General features: G+C 35.8%; 1 protein-coding gene across 1 annotated transcript in view; it reads right to left on the minus strand.

The window, feature by feature from the left end:
• Zip48C (Zinc/iron regulated transporter-related protein 48C) overlaps window positions 1–18,817 on the minus strand; it is a 43,280-nt gene that overhangs the window by 20,159 nt on the left and 4,304 nt on the right. The window contains exons 3-4 of the mRNA XM_090108282.1: window positions 16,258–16,445; window positions 15,636–15,826 (exon numbers count right to left, since the gene is read on the minus strand). Of these exons, the coding sequence (XP_089964408.1) occupies window positions 15,636–15,826; window positions 16,258–16,445 (379 nt within the window). The remainder of the gene's footprint in view (window positions 1–15,635; window positions 15,827–16,257; window positions 16,446–18,817) is intronic.

Below are 18,817 nucleotides of genomic sequence, written 5' to 3' on the forward strand. Positions count from 1 at the left end.
GATGATACCAGTACATTGAACATTCTGTTATAAATTTGAGTAGTCCCAAATGCCGGCAGGTCATTTAACTTTATCAAAGATTTTAGTTCACCAGCCATGAATTTAATAACAGATTAATGAAATCGTAAGTTATTATAAAGTAGGTATGCAAAATTATTGGAATACGTATTAAATTAAAATCTTTATCTACCTAACACTTTAGTGTCAAATTTATAGTTTTAGAAGAGCTATAACTTAATGTACCTACTTCATAACTTACATACATCAATATGTTTATGTACTTTCAATAAACACGTTAACATTCTTAACCAATTTAGCAGTACATCTTATCGCTTCACCTCATTTTAACAAAACATCAGAGAGTAGCTTATAAGAATTCAATTACTTATGTTTAATTATTAACAGTTTGCTAACCATGCTATGATTTAGCATGTAACGAAATAGACAGCGGCGCGTAACCTATTATGTCAACAATCTATAGAAATTTTGTAAGTGAACGGTGTAACGCTGACTCCGGATACATCCGAATTCCAATTACATCACAGACGAGACCATTTCACTTTCCGACCTACCCGGAAGTGAATTCCTGAGCGCGAGCATACAGCGCGGCCGATATTCCGTCGGTCAGCTCGATTCGAAACTCTATAACGAGAGCGGTAGAGTTCACGACGCGGCTACCCGCAAAAAGTGTCAGAAGCGACCACGAAATGGTGAAGCGGATGTGAATGTTCGAGATACATTCATTCGAAAAGTGACTTAGTTTTCGAGCGGCAGAGTGTAAATTATCGTGCGGCCTAGCGGTGGCGGTCGCGAAAGTAGTGGCAACTTTCACGGCTGGGATGGGGGCGCGGAAGGCGGCGAGGCGCGGGGCCCTGCGACGCGACGGCCCATTGACGACACCGTGACCTACATACCACGGCTCCATTCATGCCGCGGCTTCGCGCCGCCGCTGCGGCCGCAGGACCTCCCGGGCTCCTGCGATACCCGAATTACCATCGCCCGCTCGCGACATAGCAAGCGGTAAGCGGTTGCTGCAATCGAACCCCAGAGCATTACGGGTTAAGCTGAGGCTACGGCTGCGACATTGCAAATATATTCATTCAATACAAATCTACTAAGATCGCGCTAAGCTAAAGTGTACGAAATAATTCCCTATTCGTTCTTTAATTAATTAGTCGTTATACTTTATACATGGTAATAAAACAAGGTATCGTAAAGTTCCAGTATCTATGTACATAAGCCTCGTATAGTGCTTAATACGTTATACGAGTACAGTTACACAATTATTATAAGAGACTATTTAATAGTTAGCAAACGACACAAGGAAAGTTCGATAGCTAAAAAGCGCGCTTAACCTCGGCGAGCGTACATAAATGTCGTGTGCATTTGGCGTATAGAATATGATAGATTAATTATTGGTAACTGGTATTGCGAGGTGGCGGAGTGTAGGTATCTAGCGGAGTGCAGGCAGCCTGCAGGGGCGCGGGGGGAGCGCGCTGCCAGACAGCGGGGCTCCGCTGGGAGACCAACAACAGCCTCTTGCATTGCTAGAGATCTAGAGATCGCCGGCTGCTCCACTTTGATTAACATTGCATATTTTATTCGGTGAAAGATGTTTTTGCGTTGCGATATGGTTACCTAATCGTGCGAACATCGAAACGGTGTCTTGTTTATTTTGCATATTTTGTTTCTAAACGACGATAAATGTTTAGCATTAGGAAATGAGACCTTAATTATTTAAGTTCAAGAAAGCTAAGTTAGATTTTCATTAGAACATTATATATCATCGATCACATTATGTTGAATTTACGTCTAGGTAGGTACTTAGTATTAACTATCTTTGTTTTTAACCGACTTCAAAAAAAAGGAGGAGGTTATCAATTCGGCCGGTATGTTTTTTTTTTTTTTTATGTATGTACACCGATTACTCCGTGGTTTCTGAACCGATTTACGTGATTCTTTTTTTGTTCGATGCGAAATGGTGTCGAATTGGTCCCATAAAAATTTTATTCGGATAGGCCCAGTAGTTTTTATTTTATGAGCATTTTTGTCTGTATTTGTAAATGTTGCAAGTGGGAGTTTGAAGTCGGTTGTTTTTAACGCAGTTATTGATTTTACTTAAGGTGAATGACATACCAGAACTATAACTAGCGTTTGTAATAAAGTTAGTTATATTGTACTGCAACATAACGATTACAAATATGTTGAAAATGATTACCTTTTATCATCAGTGATTGAATCAGTGTTAACTTTTACAAGCACAGATTATAAACCATTATTTAAGTTTTGCAATTTTCCAAAGATAGATGTATTAATTATAAACTAAACAAAATTAACATTAACTTAGTGTGGTATGTCGACTTATAGTTAAGTAGTATATTGCAAGAAATCCTTTAACTAACTATCAATTAGAGCTTATACGATGGTGGCTTTAAGCTGAGCCTGGGAAAAGCAGACATGGAATATGTACATCAGAAATAAAATAAGAATTTTCTGGGATAGTTGTATTATTCATACAGGTAAATGAAAAATATCCTTTTCAAACAAAGAAATCTGAAGGTATTTTTCCATCACATTAACTCACTTCATTGAGATACATCGTTGCATTAAAAGGATGTATATATACTTATCATGTGAGAGACTCAAGTTCCGCCAATCAATTAGCGATTGTGCTATAGTTAAGTGTGAAAACGTTGTTATTATACCTCTTGGGGGTCTTGTGTGTGAGCATTGAGTAAATTAAGTGTAATACTACTATCAATTTCGAACCAGTTGCTCGAATCACAATGGATAAATGTACGTACTCATTGACATTAACATACATCTACATCGCAAAATCTATTCTTATTTTCACCGAATAAAGAATTCCATTACTTAATTCTACACAGTAATTTTTTTACGAGCGGCCCCATCGGCCGAATGAAAGAGATCCATCAGATATACATTAAGATATCGATTGAAATATCAAAGTACAAAGCCCATGAAATAAAACTAGTTCTATGTTGAAGTGCAGCAAGATCAGCGTCGGCGCCGGGCACGTCACGCGACCGCATTCCATGGCGCCTCCATTCATGGGGCGCGAGTGAGAGACTGCCCGAGAGCTTTGGTCGGAACGAGAAAGGAAATCGAGCGCCGTTACCCTGTATGGGAATGCAATTCGTAAGCACGCGCACGGATTCGACGCCAGCCTCGCTGCGTTCCATCCGACGGCCGCGGCTCGGCTCCCTCCGCCAACATTCCTTCAGCATATCTGCCCAGTGCCCATGCGTTTGTTTGCATACGGCCGGTGTGATTTGATCGATCGCCGGTTTCCTGTGAGAAACACAGGTTGTTTATCGAGTCAGGTGGCTCGGTGCATTACCGTTACCTTTTTTGTTGTGACCGCTTGCAAGTTGCAATCGCTCAACTATGCTCTCCTTCAAGATAAAAACGGTTCGGACCCGACACGAAGAGGGAACGTATTCATAACATGCAAACTTAGCTCGAATCCACCGCTACAAGGGATTTGTATAACAAAGCAGCTACGTTAGCAAGTACAAAGTTATATTACCTAGTAAGTGGAATGTGGTTGGACATGACGCCGGCGAGCTTGAAACAGGTTAATATTACTCAACCTTATGTTTAGGCATATGCCAGTGATAACATTTTATCCTTAACGTTTGCAGCTTGAGTTTCACCAAGCAGTTATTTGAAAGCGGCAATATAGAGCGGCGCTCGTTCTGCTGATTCATATCCGCTTAAAAGTATGCCAAAGAGTCGAAGAACTTAACTATCTTAAGCGCTTTTCTAAACAATTGTTGTGTCAAAACTATTATTGATGGTAAGCTTAAATATAACCATTAATGTATTTAAGGTAAATAGCATAGAGAAGTAGGTATTAAATGGCTGGCGTATGATAACAAATCCAGTTTAACTGAACTTTGATTTAAAGTACTTTGCTATATGAATTTATATCTTCGTTTGCATTCGTTCAATAACTAGATAATTTTGAAACGAATACAAGCAGATGGATTATAGAGGTATAAAAAAAAGTGGGAAATTTATAGGGACACGAAATAGATTCAAGGGCTTTCGTAAGTACCCCGTTGCTTATGCTATCAGTCTCATAGGTGATTACGTGATGGGCAATTTGTTCAATGTCACAAACTGGAGGCTAGCCAAAAATGTCACAATACAGAGAAAGATGTAAACACAGCCGCATTCTGATTAAAAATAAGGATGAATCGGAGGAAGGTCGTCTTGTCTGCACGCGAGAAATCTCGCCAAAAATGACTCATTAAACAGTCTATGATATGTATTTTTGGAAATGTAACGGTGATCGCACTTTTAAATAGACATGAACACTTCACGTTGAAATTATTTTGCTCGTCTCGTTCTAAAATATTGTGTTGGCTAAGTATTTTATTGTTAGTAAATTTGAGCAAGATTTAGATATCGTTTTCAAATATTTTGAACTTCTTTTGTCTCGATTATACATTTTTATTTTTTATATTTTCTTTCTACGACTTTGCGTCTAATGTTCAGACTTAAATATTATGGCACGAGAAATTAAAAATTAACTAATGACTAAGTAGTTGTTCCATTTGTTGTTATAAAAACTATTCCAATTCATACAAGTAAGAGCCTTTTAACAAAGAAAAATAGATTTTCCAAATTAAGAAATCTTAAACCGATAGACGTTTATAAAATTCCGATCAACGTACAATATTCAAATTTTTCACGAACTTTAATCTCTTCATATCTGAGTCACGAGATCCAATCAGGAACTGAAGAACAAGAATAATGTCACAGTGTAATCATCGATAAAATCACCTGTATGCAAATGAGTATGATATCACAGAGCAAAGTACACCTAAGTACGGTAAGTATGACAACGCATTCTAGGCGCCAATGCGGATTTCCTTCGCTCCTGCAACATTCCTAGCAAGCTTCAATGATGACTCGATAGCATTAATCACGATCTAGTGTACCTGTGCTTCGAGGACTAACAAGCATCGTTTATTAAGTCCTCGTTATACGAATATATGTTTGCAATTGCTGCAATTTGCTTGAAATTGAAATGCAAATTACCATATAAGGTAAGCATAAACACTAGATAAAAAATTGATGGCATGCATAGTTTGCTAACTTAGACGAAAAATTTACGATCATAAGTTTGGCAGTTCTATATTTAACTACTTAACTAAGATCAACGGGCATTATCAATTGTAATACATATTGAAATTCAAGAAATTCCTACATCCCACATTCAAAGACTCCGCTTCATAAATCTTCAGGGATACCTACTCCAAATGTTAATTCAGATACAAATGAGAGTTGCCTACTTTTAACTGTCACTTTACCGCAATAAGTATCAGCATAATTCAATCATAAATTTGATACATCAAAATAGCGCCATGCCGATGCCAATAACATTCCACGTTTAGGTCGTAAACAGACACGTGCAAAAATGCCGTGGCCATTACTCATCCATTCATCAAGTGCGTCAAGGCCGGAGTCGGGACCTTCCATCGAGATTTACTTATTACCATTACTGGCCGCTTAGGCTTGGAACACATGATTCGAAATTGGATAAACTAGGATAAAAATTAACGACGGATATTGAACGGGGTTCCTATGATGTGAATATCACCCAAAAAGCCTGTATGAAATTTCCCTGTGGAAAAAAAAATGTTTCGTCAGTTCTATGTGTACTTTTTCTACGTGAAAGTGACTCTGAATATGATATACCGTTTGATTTTTAAGTGCTTTATTACCCAACCCATATGCGATGATGTTCAGCGTTTTCTTTAGATCTACATAGATGTTTATTATTTTTAGTTATCAGGATTAGCAATAGCAGAGGCAATATTTTAGGTGCACGCTTACAAACGTAACCAACCATTTAAAAGCCACCCAGATAATTATTTACTACACAGTACATCTCAATAAGATATTTAAGTTATGTATTTTTAATTTTTGGCAACTAAATGTCCATCTGGACAAATATGCACACAATAAAATTGTGTTGGTACTTCCAAATTAATTTCAATCCAAATCCATTTTTTTGTAATTGTAAGTACCAACCTACACCATGGAACCTTAAACTTTATTGAGTTGTTTGTTACCGCACTCGTACTCCATGTTTGCATTTGCATGAAAACAATGTTTAAGGAAGACCTTACCTTTGTACTTCTAGGATGTTTTTTAATATTTGCATCTCCATGAAAAGAAACAAATACTTAAGGAATAGATGATGAATAATGTTTTGTTGAGGAGAATAAATGATAAATGCTTTGTTTGCAGTTAATAAAAATTCTTTAACAAAATTAAGTACAATAAAAATGAATCAAAAGTAGAGTGTATTCACAGACTTACTGGGTAAAACGATGCATAAAACAAGAACCAGTACAAACAATCATGACTCAAGTATTTCTCATTAATGAATATTGTATTTTCTGTAACAATTTGAAATAGCCTGTTGTATCATTCTTACTTTGAACTCATGAATGAAACAGGCTTGTGTCCAAATTGCGGCAAACTTAATTGATTCATAAATTAACCTTTTCAATGCATCGATATCATAATATCTTGGAATAATTTGATACTCAACGTAACGAGCCTTAAGAATCATTTATTTTTATCTTGGAGTTATTGATGTTATGTAACTAGCAATCTGCGAATACATTGGAGTGTAAATTTTTCTGGTGAAAGTTTAAATTCTATAAATAAAACAACTTTTAAGAGAGTCAGTACAATACTCTTCATTACGTTATATTTTGTACTCGAGACTCAAGCATAGTAAACATTTTATCATCAAGAATATCATCACAAACCATTAAATATGAAGCCATTGCGATTTCGGAATAAGCAATACCGTGCAATTGGTAGAAATAATTGGCGCATTTATTGGCACTGCGATGACGTACGAATATGCACGGCTGACGCCGCCGGCGCCTGCCGTGACGAACGACGAGTTTATGCAATCAACCTCTCGATTCTCTTGAAATGCACTTGACGTATGCAATTCTAGCTATGAAAAAGGAAATGCACATTTAATTGAAGCCGTTTACGCAAGCGTGCTATACGCTTTATCAATAACGTTCAGTTACCGGCGTTATTTATTGCACATTTGCAAGTTTGCAACTCGGGAATGGATAATAAATGTCACCGCGCCGAGTGTGTTGTAAAACTTTATCTGATAATGTATCGAACACGATGACGATTAAAGTTAAAGGTTAATTCTCGATTAACGAATAGGCGAGGTATAAAAATTGGCACGTTGCAAAACGTCGGGTCAGTTTAATGCGGGGCTATGCCTTTTGCAATAGTGTCACTATCGTGCCGATTATGGGTCTGTAGTATGAATTGGCTCCAATCATGGTAGATGAGTCATTAGCGCCGTTCGGTAAGGAGGCGGCGTCCGGCGCGGGCGCGCAGGAAATCGTAAAAGCGCATCTAGAGCATCGGCAGCGCACATCTTCCGGAAACGCGCTTTCCGGCATGCCGTGCCTTGCTTCCTAATATCCTTCGCTTTATGACCACTCCGTATAGTAAACTCCTCTATTTCGAGAGCGGAACTCGAATCGCGGAATGCGTCCGTTTGATTTGATTCGTTTCTGGTTATCGAATTGTCCAATTTTACAGTCTTTATAGGTAACGTTTATGGTTTTAATTAAAGCTCGGATCTAGACCAGGAAACTAAGCTTCAAGGTGATTTAAGAACTAACTGTGTAATTCATATAACAAAGTAATATAATATGCATTACATATGCAACTAGAGGGACTGCTTCGAACTTTTGCAACATACCTACCTACACTAATATCATTGTATGGTGAACTTATTCGTCGAATAGTGTATAAAACTACCATTTTAAAAACGTATTCTAATTGCCCGTATTTGACAGTTTATGTGACATTTTAATATTATCGTGTACTTACTTTATTGGACGGATAAGTTTTATCCAAGCATTGAAAAATCGTCTCTTAGGGCTAATTTTTCAATTTTTTAACCAAGGTAAAACTTATGTGTCGAATAATGTATAAAACTACCATTTTAAAAACGTATTCTAATTGCCCATATTTGACAGTTTACGTGGCATTTTAATACTATCGTGTCATACTTTATTGGACGGATAAGTTTTATCCAAGCATTGAAAAATCGGCCCTAAGAAGAATTCAGTAAGTACAAAGAGAAAGGAATGTGAATCTAAGGTGATTTTGTAGGTTAAACAAGAGCTACGCGACTCTGCATTCAGGGCTACCACAGAAAGGAATATTAAACAATTTGAAAAGCTATTGTTTTCAAAGAAAAAACAAACAAAATGTAAACAGTTGCGCATTCCATTGGCTAGTGCACGTGGTACATTCCACCGGGGTCATGCACCAGGGCGCGCGTGTGTAAAAACACGTGCATCGACTGAATTTTATGTCACACTTTTACCCGTTTATACAAATTAGTAGTAACATCAATTACTATCTGAATCGATGAGTATTTACTGAGAAATTAATGCAATGAAAATCGAGCATCGCGCGGTTAATATTTTGGACATGATTTCGAAACACATATTTCAGGACAAAATACAATTCAAAGACTGAAACAGGTAGTAGGTATGTTGAAATAAAGGAATTTGCGCTATTTGGTTTTGCATCATATTTTATTTTACCAAATACCAAAAACTCAATACATGAACTGCTTAGATTTTCAGTTGAATTACTACAAATTTTTCCACATTCAATAACATATCAATCACAACTCAAATACCAACATATAACAAGAATCAAACATCTGAGACGATATAAAAGAGGACGGCGATATAAAATAGCATACTTTAGTAGACGTGTTATAGGAATTAGGCGGCATTCCATCCCGTTGGGAAAGCGGCAGAAAGTTCGGCATGCAGTCGAGAGGCGGGCGAGGGGGGCGAGGGGCCAGGAGGGGGGGGGGCTCCGAGGCTAAGGAGGAATGCGACCGGACACAACCTCGCGTCCCTCCCGCTCCGTTCCCAGCATTTATTCTTAACTCGACACTTATCAACTCGAATGTACCCTTCAATCGGATTGCTGTTGCGAATTTTACCCGTGTTAATAATGTCTTCATTTTATAGGTTCATTTATTGATTAAATAGCTTAATATACATATTACATGTGTATTTAGTTGTATTAAAATTGTATCTTTTAATTTTGGTTCAATCGAAAACAATAAAAGACAGTTTGCAATTTCTACCACATATTATGTAGAGCCCAATTCTTTTTTCATACGGTAAATAAAATATAGTGTTGCATACCAAATTGCGTATCGCTTTTAAATGCGCTTCATACAATGCAAGTACCCATGCAATTTGACCGCTATCAACGTAAAAAATCCATTGAGAGCGGGCACAAATTGCTCCTCTCAACGGGGTGTAATACAAAATCAGCGAAATGGCTTAAAAATCGTTCGAGTGAAGGCAGATTATTTCTGAATCGTAAATTACAAGAACGCGATCGGCGCCGGCGCCGGGAGGGAGCTTGTTACGATATTTGAACAAATTCCCGCCGGTGTTAATCTGCATAATAACAGCGGTGGGTACAAAGCGGTTGCCGACTCCCATTATATTCGGGGCTCGGGCGCCACCCCCCTTCGCCGGCCACCTCGAGGCATGCAACGCGGTCACTTTACCTGTACGATTACGTGGAACGGCCGACTAACTACAACAGGCCTCTGTCAATTCCCTTATCGCATTAACAAACGTCTGTGAGAGCATCCTTCCATTAAGATTTGCTTCATTCGTTCATATACAGACCAATATTTTATTTATATTTGGGACGTGCTCACGAATTTGAATATTGACTTCTTATTATACAATCGGAATTATTTGTTCGCTCTTAAAGATTGAGAGAAAAGTCTCTAATGTATACGAACGTTACCACCCTACATAAAAATTTTTTTATAGTTTATTTAAAATCATTTATAGATTTTAAAGTTACGTAGCATAATTACGGATTTTTTATAAGTAAGTATGTACCAATGACAATATATCATCATTTCGAGAATGGCAAACACTTCTCAGGTTGGCAACTTTCATGGAAACAATAGATCGAACGGCTCTCATTGCTTAGAGCGTAAATATTTATTTTGAGTGATCTATTTGTCTGTGAATTCGTCTACTGCAAATTGCTTTTGAGAAAGACATAAATAATATTATGTATAAATAAGAATTACCCTTTTATCTTTATCTACAACATCGGTTACAATTTAATCTGTTTATAGGCTCGTAAGCTAATATTTAATTGATTTTATATTGATATATTTAAATTCGCATATCGAAAAAAAGCTCTGAAAGCGGAAATCGATATTTTTAATTCTCTATTTATAAATCAATTATGCATAAATTACTTCCACCTACATTCAAGGTATATTTTCAATTTAAATAATATGACTGTTAACGTGCGCAATTTGAAAAAAAAAACATATTCTTAAATATAATCGCCACTTTTAATAATTTATTTACTGATTTATATAGATAAATTTATGTGTAAGATATAATTCAATTATGCGCATATTTCTACGTTGACAATTTCTATACGTTAAGGCACTCGCGAACATACAAATTACACGTGTTACAGAAGTGTGAACACATGTATAGTTGTTTTCGTATATAATTAACAATAAAGTCTGAAATATTGGGACTAACAGTCGAATTAACGTCAAGTCTTCATCGACGGTACAGTAAATATAGAAATAAATTGCAAATATGCGATATTTATCGCCCATAGCTCAAAAGTTTGGGTTAATAACCATGTTTGTCTGTTGTCATGATTCTAATCACCTCTGGACCATCCTAAACACTTATATTTCCTAAGAGTCCAAGCAATTGCGGGAAGTTTTTACTGTGAACTTTATTCAGTGCAACTCGTGGAAGAATGTTTAGTCGATATCATTACAAATACATAAAAACAACTTGGGTACTCTGAAAGTACTTTGCAGATTTTGCGTGTCATCCCTTATCATAGCATGCTTATTCAGACTACAGAACCTAAACCTAAACATATTTCAGCGAGTTCTTTGTCCTAGAGACAAAAAATCGTAACGACACGTACGATCATTCAGCGAACTAGGACGAGGCCTTGCACCCACGCGGCTACGCAGACGACGCGACAAATCGTCAAGGTTGACTTCAATGATACGGCGCGCCGGATTTTTCAGTGAAATAGTTTCATCGGATGGCTGTGTCGGCAGACTGGCGGTGGCGGGTCGATGCCCCCGACACGACATTTGTCCGCCAACACCAACATTCCTTGCCTCTTCCAGCACTGTTCCATGACGAAATCATGCCAATGATCCATTGAAGTACGATTGTTTTCCTTTTCATCTGAAAAACCACATAGATTCCGATTCCGACTTTTCGGAGAGTCTTTAAGTTCCTGTTTCATCTAAAGATGGTATCAAGTATCAACGTTAAAATTTTCTCAGATTACCCCTTTTGCTAACAAAATCTATTGACCCTAAATGATGTAAAAATAGCTCCATACACTAAACACCAACGGCAAAGAGTACCTAATGTTAATCTGAGATGACTGAAAAGTTACGTACGAAATGATATCTGTGGGAGGGCGACTTCTATATTTAGAAAAGTTATATCTAGTATAGTATTATTATATGTAATTAGTTACAGAAGCTACGTTACTTCAGCTATAGGTACCACTCATAATTCTAAGACAAAAACTGACTGAAATTTCTCATTGTAGCTACGATTATTTGGAATTCATTCTATCTATATTCGAAAAGGCTACAACTTATCGACTAATTTCTGCAAGATTGATAATGTATAAAAACGTCCATTACCAAATTTGAAAGCGTGTCTTATTCCCACTGTTAACTGTTTATTCCAAGGCGAATGACTAACACGTAAACAAATATAATTCAAAATATGAAGTCAAAACTAAAAACAAACAATCCGCCTTCGTGAGATTGGAACGCTATAAATATTTCAGCTAATTACCATGATTATAACAGTGATTCAACGTAAACGTCATATCGACTAACTGACCGATTCACCTTGTATGAAATTCCATGGTAGAGACCATAATCAATGACGACGACATTCCTTCATAGTGATTTCATTGATGTGATACTTAGTTTAGAATTAATAAACGATTGCAATGTTAATACCTTATAAGGTAATGTGGGAAAAACTTTGAAAATTATTCTTGTGTAGGTACATTCTTATCGATATCGATGTCAATGGCGGGGTGTTTTTCAGATTTTCGTATTGTATACATAATTTAATTCCTTTATCTAATATATTATCTATTTAGGTTTTTGGATACGCTATTATAAAATTGTTTGTTATTCAGATGTTTATTACTAGGTACTTTATTCATAACACAATATAATAATGAAAAAGTTTTATCTCTACTTCCTTCACCTTCCTTTATCTTTCTAAACGATCTCTGGATAACAGCCTACCCACACCATCTCTGCGATAACTACAAAAACAATCCCACCCAAATAATGTTCACATATCAAACGGAAACATTCGAAAAGAATTTCAGCCAGTAGCGAGTGTCAGCTTTAATTAGCACTGACACAGCGCGTTAAACGTTTCGAAATTAACTCTAGCCAGTCGGATCACCCCGAACTAAGTGGCCGTGCGACGGCTCCTGCCAAACAAACCATTATCAGAAATACCATTAGATATCCGACTGACGACGTTTCCTGATGCTTTGCTAACGTTTCATTTGGAGCTTTTGTTTTACTCGATACTTTTGATAACCATGATTTGGTTAACGGGACTATTGGAACTAATACTTTTCTGAGTATTGTGCTGCGTAAGGCGAAAATTTATAGGAAATTAAACCCTTATAGAAAGACGACATAACAGAAGGCCCTTCATATTTAGATAATGTATACGCAAACCACTCAAAACGCTTAAAATACATTTATTCGATAGCAACATGGAATCCCAAAATTCGAAACGTACTTCGTTTACTACGTCATAGGCGAACGTGTCGGTGTCGGTGTCGGAGCGCACAACAGAAACTTCTTCAAAGGAACGAATGTGACCCTACGACGCACAAGCTACTAATTGGAATCCAGTTAACGGTGGGTCCATAGTGCAACTAGTTTCATCCCGCTCGCTCCGAGTTATCAATGAAATTCCTGCACCAATGCCGGCGCCCTCCGGTGCCTCGCGTTACTTCTGACGTAACAAAATGGCGACCAACTTACATGTTAAACTTTATCTAGCACCGCATTCGTTGAATATTTGTCAAATGTTTTTGTTTTTTTTTCACAGTTAAAAAGTCGAACGGTGTGATATATTTGCGCAGTTTGCAATGAAAAACGAGTTAGTGTGGCATGAGTTTTGTTTATTTATGTAATGGCCAAGTTGAAAAATAAGTAGATACTTAATAATAATGGATTTCAACTATTTATGCAAAATTTAAAAAATAAATTTAGAATAGGAAATTCCTGTCTATGAAAAACGCCAACAATACCATAAAAGGATATCTATGAATTTAAGTAGGTACCTTTCGATTACGACACCACTACTGCCCTCTATGGGTAAACTGTATGAAACAGTATAGTTCATAGTAAAAGCCATATTACGATAGCTAAATAGTTTACGCAATCTTCAATAGATGGCAGTGGTGTTTAGATAATCTGACACTGACATAAACTACAAGATGGCGCTTCTTTCGATGCAATCATATAAAAATAAAAATCAACAATATAAGAAACTAGGCACCATTTAAAAATAGTCAAGAAAACCAAGAGAAGCGTTTCATTATAATGGCCTGAAAGCGTTAGTGACAAAAATTACATCTTAATGTCATGTTAGTAGTGCAAAATCATTTGACATATTACAACTTTTCGATCTGTAACGATTAGTAAGGTTAAACAATCACAAATTATAATTAAAACAAAATTGTCCAAAACGAAACTAAGACGAATATTCGGAAAAATCACTGGTGCTTAAATTTTCATGCAAATATAGTACGAGGAGCAATGCGTCGAATGAATTTTAATAAATCTGCATATATGCTATCCACGTAGATGCATTCAATGTGCATATTTGGAATATATTCCTCAAGTGATGTACATAAAATGCCATAACACTGATGTCGTCATTATTATGTTCAAAACGTTTTAAATATTTTACCAAAATGCATATTTTTTGCGTAAACATTATACCTTATGGGACTTAGATCTTGGTGTGGCATATTGTAGGTATTGTTTTGCCTTCATGTAAAGGTCATCGTATTTACGACTAAATGTATGACGAATCGATTTCGCTTTTTGTATTCCAAAACATTGAATGTGTTAAATGTGCATTGCAATTCACTTAGGATAGATACCTAAAGTTGAATCCCATGAATAAACCACAAAAATTTTGCTTCTTGTGCAGGCCGGTTTCCTCACATTTTTTTCCTTCATCGATTATATCAATAGTAAAGGTAATGCGAATGTGATGTGGGTAATGCGAAGATATATCGCTTCAGAAAACAATTAAGTTTTTGTTCTGAAACCTCCAACTTGTTTTATTGAAATCGGAGGACATCACAAGTAAGCTACCAACCGCTCGCTGCTCAATGCTATTCGCATTAATAGACTTAATACCAATTGTTATTTATGCATTTTAAACTTCTATCACTTCAAAGTTAATCGATACGAATAAATCTCAACCAGATAGTGTTACAATTTCATATTCTTAGGAGAGTAAATGGAATAGCATAATATTATCACACATTTCAATATACCAATATGTACATGACAAGTACATGATTAATTTACTGTTAATAATATAATTAACATGTTTTTGTATGAACAGACGGACAGTACCAGGTCATGAGTGGGAAGCGGTTGCGAATACGACCTCAGTATTACTAACCTCTAAATAAACTGTATGTGGGCCAAATGATTATGGACTACATAACATTTGAATAACTTTTACTTGTTTAAAAATTGATAAGAATAGCACACTTTTTATATCATTAGGTAATAAATGTAATCGCATAAGTAACTCACGTTGTTGATACGACAACTTTCTTACCATTTTGCGAAATGAATTGGAGGAAAATATATTATTAGTACCTACGCTATTATTGTCAAATGTGTAACAAATCTTAACCTTTAACAATGGAAGTAATACAACTATGAAGTTTTAAAAATATACCACAATACCAAAGGTTTTTTTTAAAGTATTATGAAAATGTTAGACAAGGTCCTTGGTAAATTTTTGGTTCTATCTTCAGTATTGCAGGGCTTTTAATATACCCACAGCATAAAACAAAAGGCAAATGTTGAGTAAATACCGGCAATATGGTATTTATCTTAAGTCATACTTTGGTAACTTTTTTTGCTAACTTCAAATTCCTGGCCTTCTGGAAAGCAAACGACTACCCATCAGACTCTCCGGTATATGGTTAACTATAATGATCACAACCAGAAGCATTATTCTCTTCCACTGCGAATCCCAGGCTGATCCGGAAGAAAACATCCCCGTAATATGAAATATCCTAGTTACTGTACAATTTATTGTCTGTTACCTGAATTAAATGTTATAAATAAATAACTCACGCCCCGGAATCACAGACACAATAGACAATCTATTGTGTCGTGGACCGATCGGGCCGTTCGGGGCTCAATGGGTTAACTGTGTTTCACATACCTGGCACTCTGGAAAGAAGCTTTAGACGACGAAGCAGACGCGCCAAACGCGACTCCCACCGCCAGACCCTCTGGGATATTGTGTACTGTGATAGCCACAACCAGCAACATTATCCTCTTCCACTGTGACTGGCGTGCTTCCAGTGAGCGACTGATACTGTCTCGTCGGTCTCCCTCGCCGACTTCGTTTTTCTGGAACGTTCCATGTTTATATCAGGAATTTGTATAGGATACGGGAGATAGATACTGTCTTGGGATAGTATGAACTATAAACTGTCTAATTTACCCTACTAATAATACAAACGCGAAAATTAATTGTAAAATGAGGTACATGATACAGAGATAGATTATATTCGTCGGAAGAATACACAATTAATGTTAAAAACACTTACTACGAACTATAACATCAATCACTATTAGTATAGGTATTAGGTATATAGAAAATGTGAGAGTGAATTCACTTACTTCGTAATCGTAACTTAGCTAATTTCTGAATATGTGCGTCTAAATCTATGAACTAAATATTTATGAAATTTGTCACTGTTATAGATGAGGAGACAATCAAACAGACGCGTCAGCTGATAGCAAGTGAATGATTTCACCCATATGTTTGCCATACTCACAAGGGAATTCTGCGACTGATGATGCCCCCGCCGTCTTTGCGCCGTGTGCTGATTCGATATGCAGTCCGCGAACTCAGCCGGCTGCGTCTCCATGGTAACCACGGTCGGGTTCGACGGCCGCCTGTTGAGCGCCGTCATCATTTCCAAATCCTCTAACTTCTCTTTGGAGTCTTTGCTCTTGGTGATTGCTGGAACGAGCGTGCTACAATTCATATATTTAGCAAAAGGGTTCACTTATTTTAGGTCACTAATTTGAGATGTGAGAATTTTACTGGGGTTTTAAAAATTCAATAGGTATTGTCACATCGGGCGAAAATATTCTACATATTAATATTGATAAGCAGTTTATTATTATACATACATAATATGTTTTTTAGTATTTACAGAAAGACAGAAGTAGAAACTTGACAATTATTTCAGTTTATCGGTAATACAGTGAAATACAATTACTGTATTTTAGCAAACCGATACTTGAATGGTATAAATTATAGTAAAAAAAAATAAACTTTTCCCTTGCAAGTATCATAAAATTAGTGTTATTTAATAGATATTATGGTAAAAGACCAACAGATAACATTCAATATCATTCAATGTCAATTTCCATAACTATATTTTTGCACATTTCTTTTAATTGCACATTTTGCTGTTTTGTACCTATGAAAAAAAGAGTCAAAAACACCTAGTTCATTATCTAGTAATCTATTTCATTAACGAAATCATCGAAAGAAATAACTAAAAGTATAACATGGTGATTTTGGAATAACGTATATTTCGTTATTTAGGTAGGAGAATTTCAATGAAACACAATGTCAAAAGTTTTTATTTATGACTAGCGGTCCGCCCCGGCTTCGCCCGTGGTACATATTTACGTTTTCTCTACATAAAAACCATCCTCGTACTTAAAGGAATATAATAAAAAAAGAATTATCGAAATCGGTTCAGCCGTTCTCGAGTTATGCGCTTACCAACACATTTTGCGATTCATTTTTATATATAAGATTTGATAAAAATATGTGCCAACTTGTTTAGATCACGAATAAATACATATTAATAATGTCCAATATCTACGTAGGTATATGATAGTAACTATGTATTTCTATATAACAATATTAATACAAGCCTACTTATCGCTTAATGCAAATAGGCAGTAAATCAAATGTCGAGAGCTTTCATGATAACAAGGAAACATAGATCAAAGAAATTAAGAGATGCAAATTGCAAAAGATAAATTACTTTCAAAGCATTCTCTGGCATGAATATGAATGGCTCGTTTTATTGCTTGATCTAAAATATCTTTATTAAGTTCAAATTAATCATGTTTTCTATATCCGATACGAATATGATAGGCGTTTATATGCTCTGTATTATTTAAAATTTATTTTAATTTAAACACCTGTAGATGTTTAAATTAAAAATTTCCGTATTTTTTATTTAATTTTGTTCGGGAAGCGGTTCTAACCCTGTTTTCCGTAATTTTCAACAAACATACAGTACAGGTATATTATACACACATAATATTTTATCGACAAATATTTTGCTCAAGTTTCAAAATATACTTTTTTGCATATAAATAGTCGCGACGCGATTAAACTATGCCCTCGTCTACTTCTGTCAAGTTCTGATAGCGTATTCAAAAAATAAGCAATAACAAATAATATTACCATACAGTGGAATTCATTTGATGTAATATGACACCTGTATTCCGTTATGTAAATTGAGGGTAATGCAATCATGATATGTTAAAGTGGGACTGTTAAAAATAAAATATTAAGCATAGTGGCATACAGTACCTACCTATAAGTACGATTATACACGAGTCGTAGCTATCCTAGCATATTTGATAAGATATAATATAAATATAAATCATGAAATAAAATAGATCTTGTTTTCTTTGTATGCGTGAGTACAATTGATCACATTTGATTAAGAGATATGCTTTGAAATATTGGTTTATCGCGACAGTTGCAAATAAAATAAGTACACTAGTTTCCTCATTTGCAGTGGGTTTTGCTAGTCTGAATAAGTAAGCGTAAGCAATTAGCAGAATTGGTACATAATTAGTAGTCATTTTAATAATCAACATTTGACAGTTCAACAAAATATATATTATTTCGTTATATAAAATAATATTATTTCGTTTTGTTAGAACTGCACATTTATTTAACTTTCGTCAATTACGATTACATAATGATAGTAATAATGACCTATGGAAGTAAGTTTAAGATTTGATTTAAGTAATAAACCATTCCAAACATAATAAACAAATTATAATTAAAAAAAAACGACGTTTTGCGTCAGTTAACTTTTAAAGTTCACCTCTCTATGAAGATAAAACTGATAGTCGTCAAATGTTGCCTATTAAAATGACTTCTATAATTAAAATAGGCGATAGCAAATAGCAATGAACTTTTAATCACTTCGAGAGTTTGTATTTTCCAAAAACTCTCGAAATGACTTTTTTGTCGTTTATACAAAACTAGCTACTCCGCGTGGTTTCACCCCCGTGGCTCTACTCCTGTTGGTCGTAGCGTGATGATATTATAGCTATATTATAGCCTTC

Source organism: Colias eurytheme, chromosome 12 (assembly GCF_061535395.1).
Source record: "Colias eurytheme isolate Ceu_HAF_F1 chromosome 12, ilColEury1 Martin Lab GWU primary, whole genome shotgun sequence".
NCBI classification, from domain to species: domain Eukaryota; kingdom Metazoa; phylum Arthropoda; class Insecta; order Lepidoptera; family Pieridae; genus Colias; species Colias eurytheme.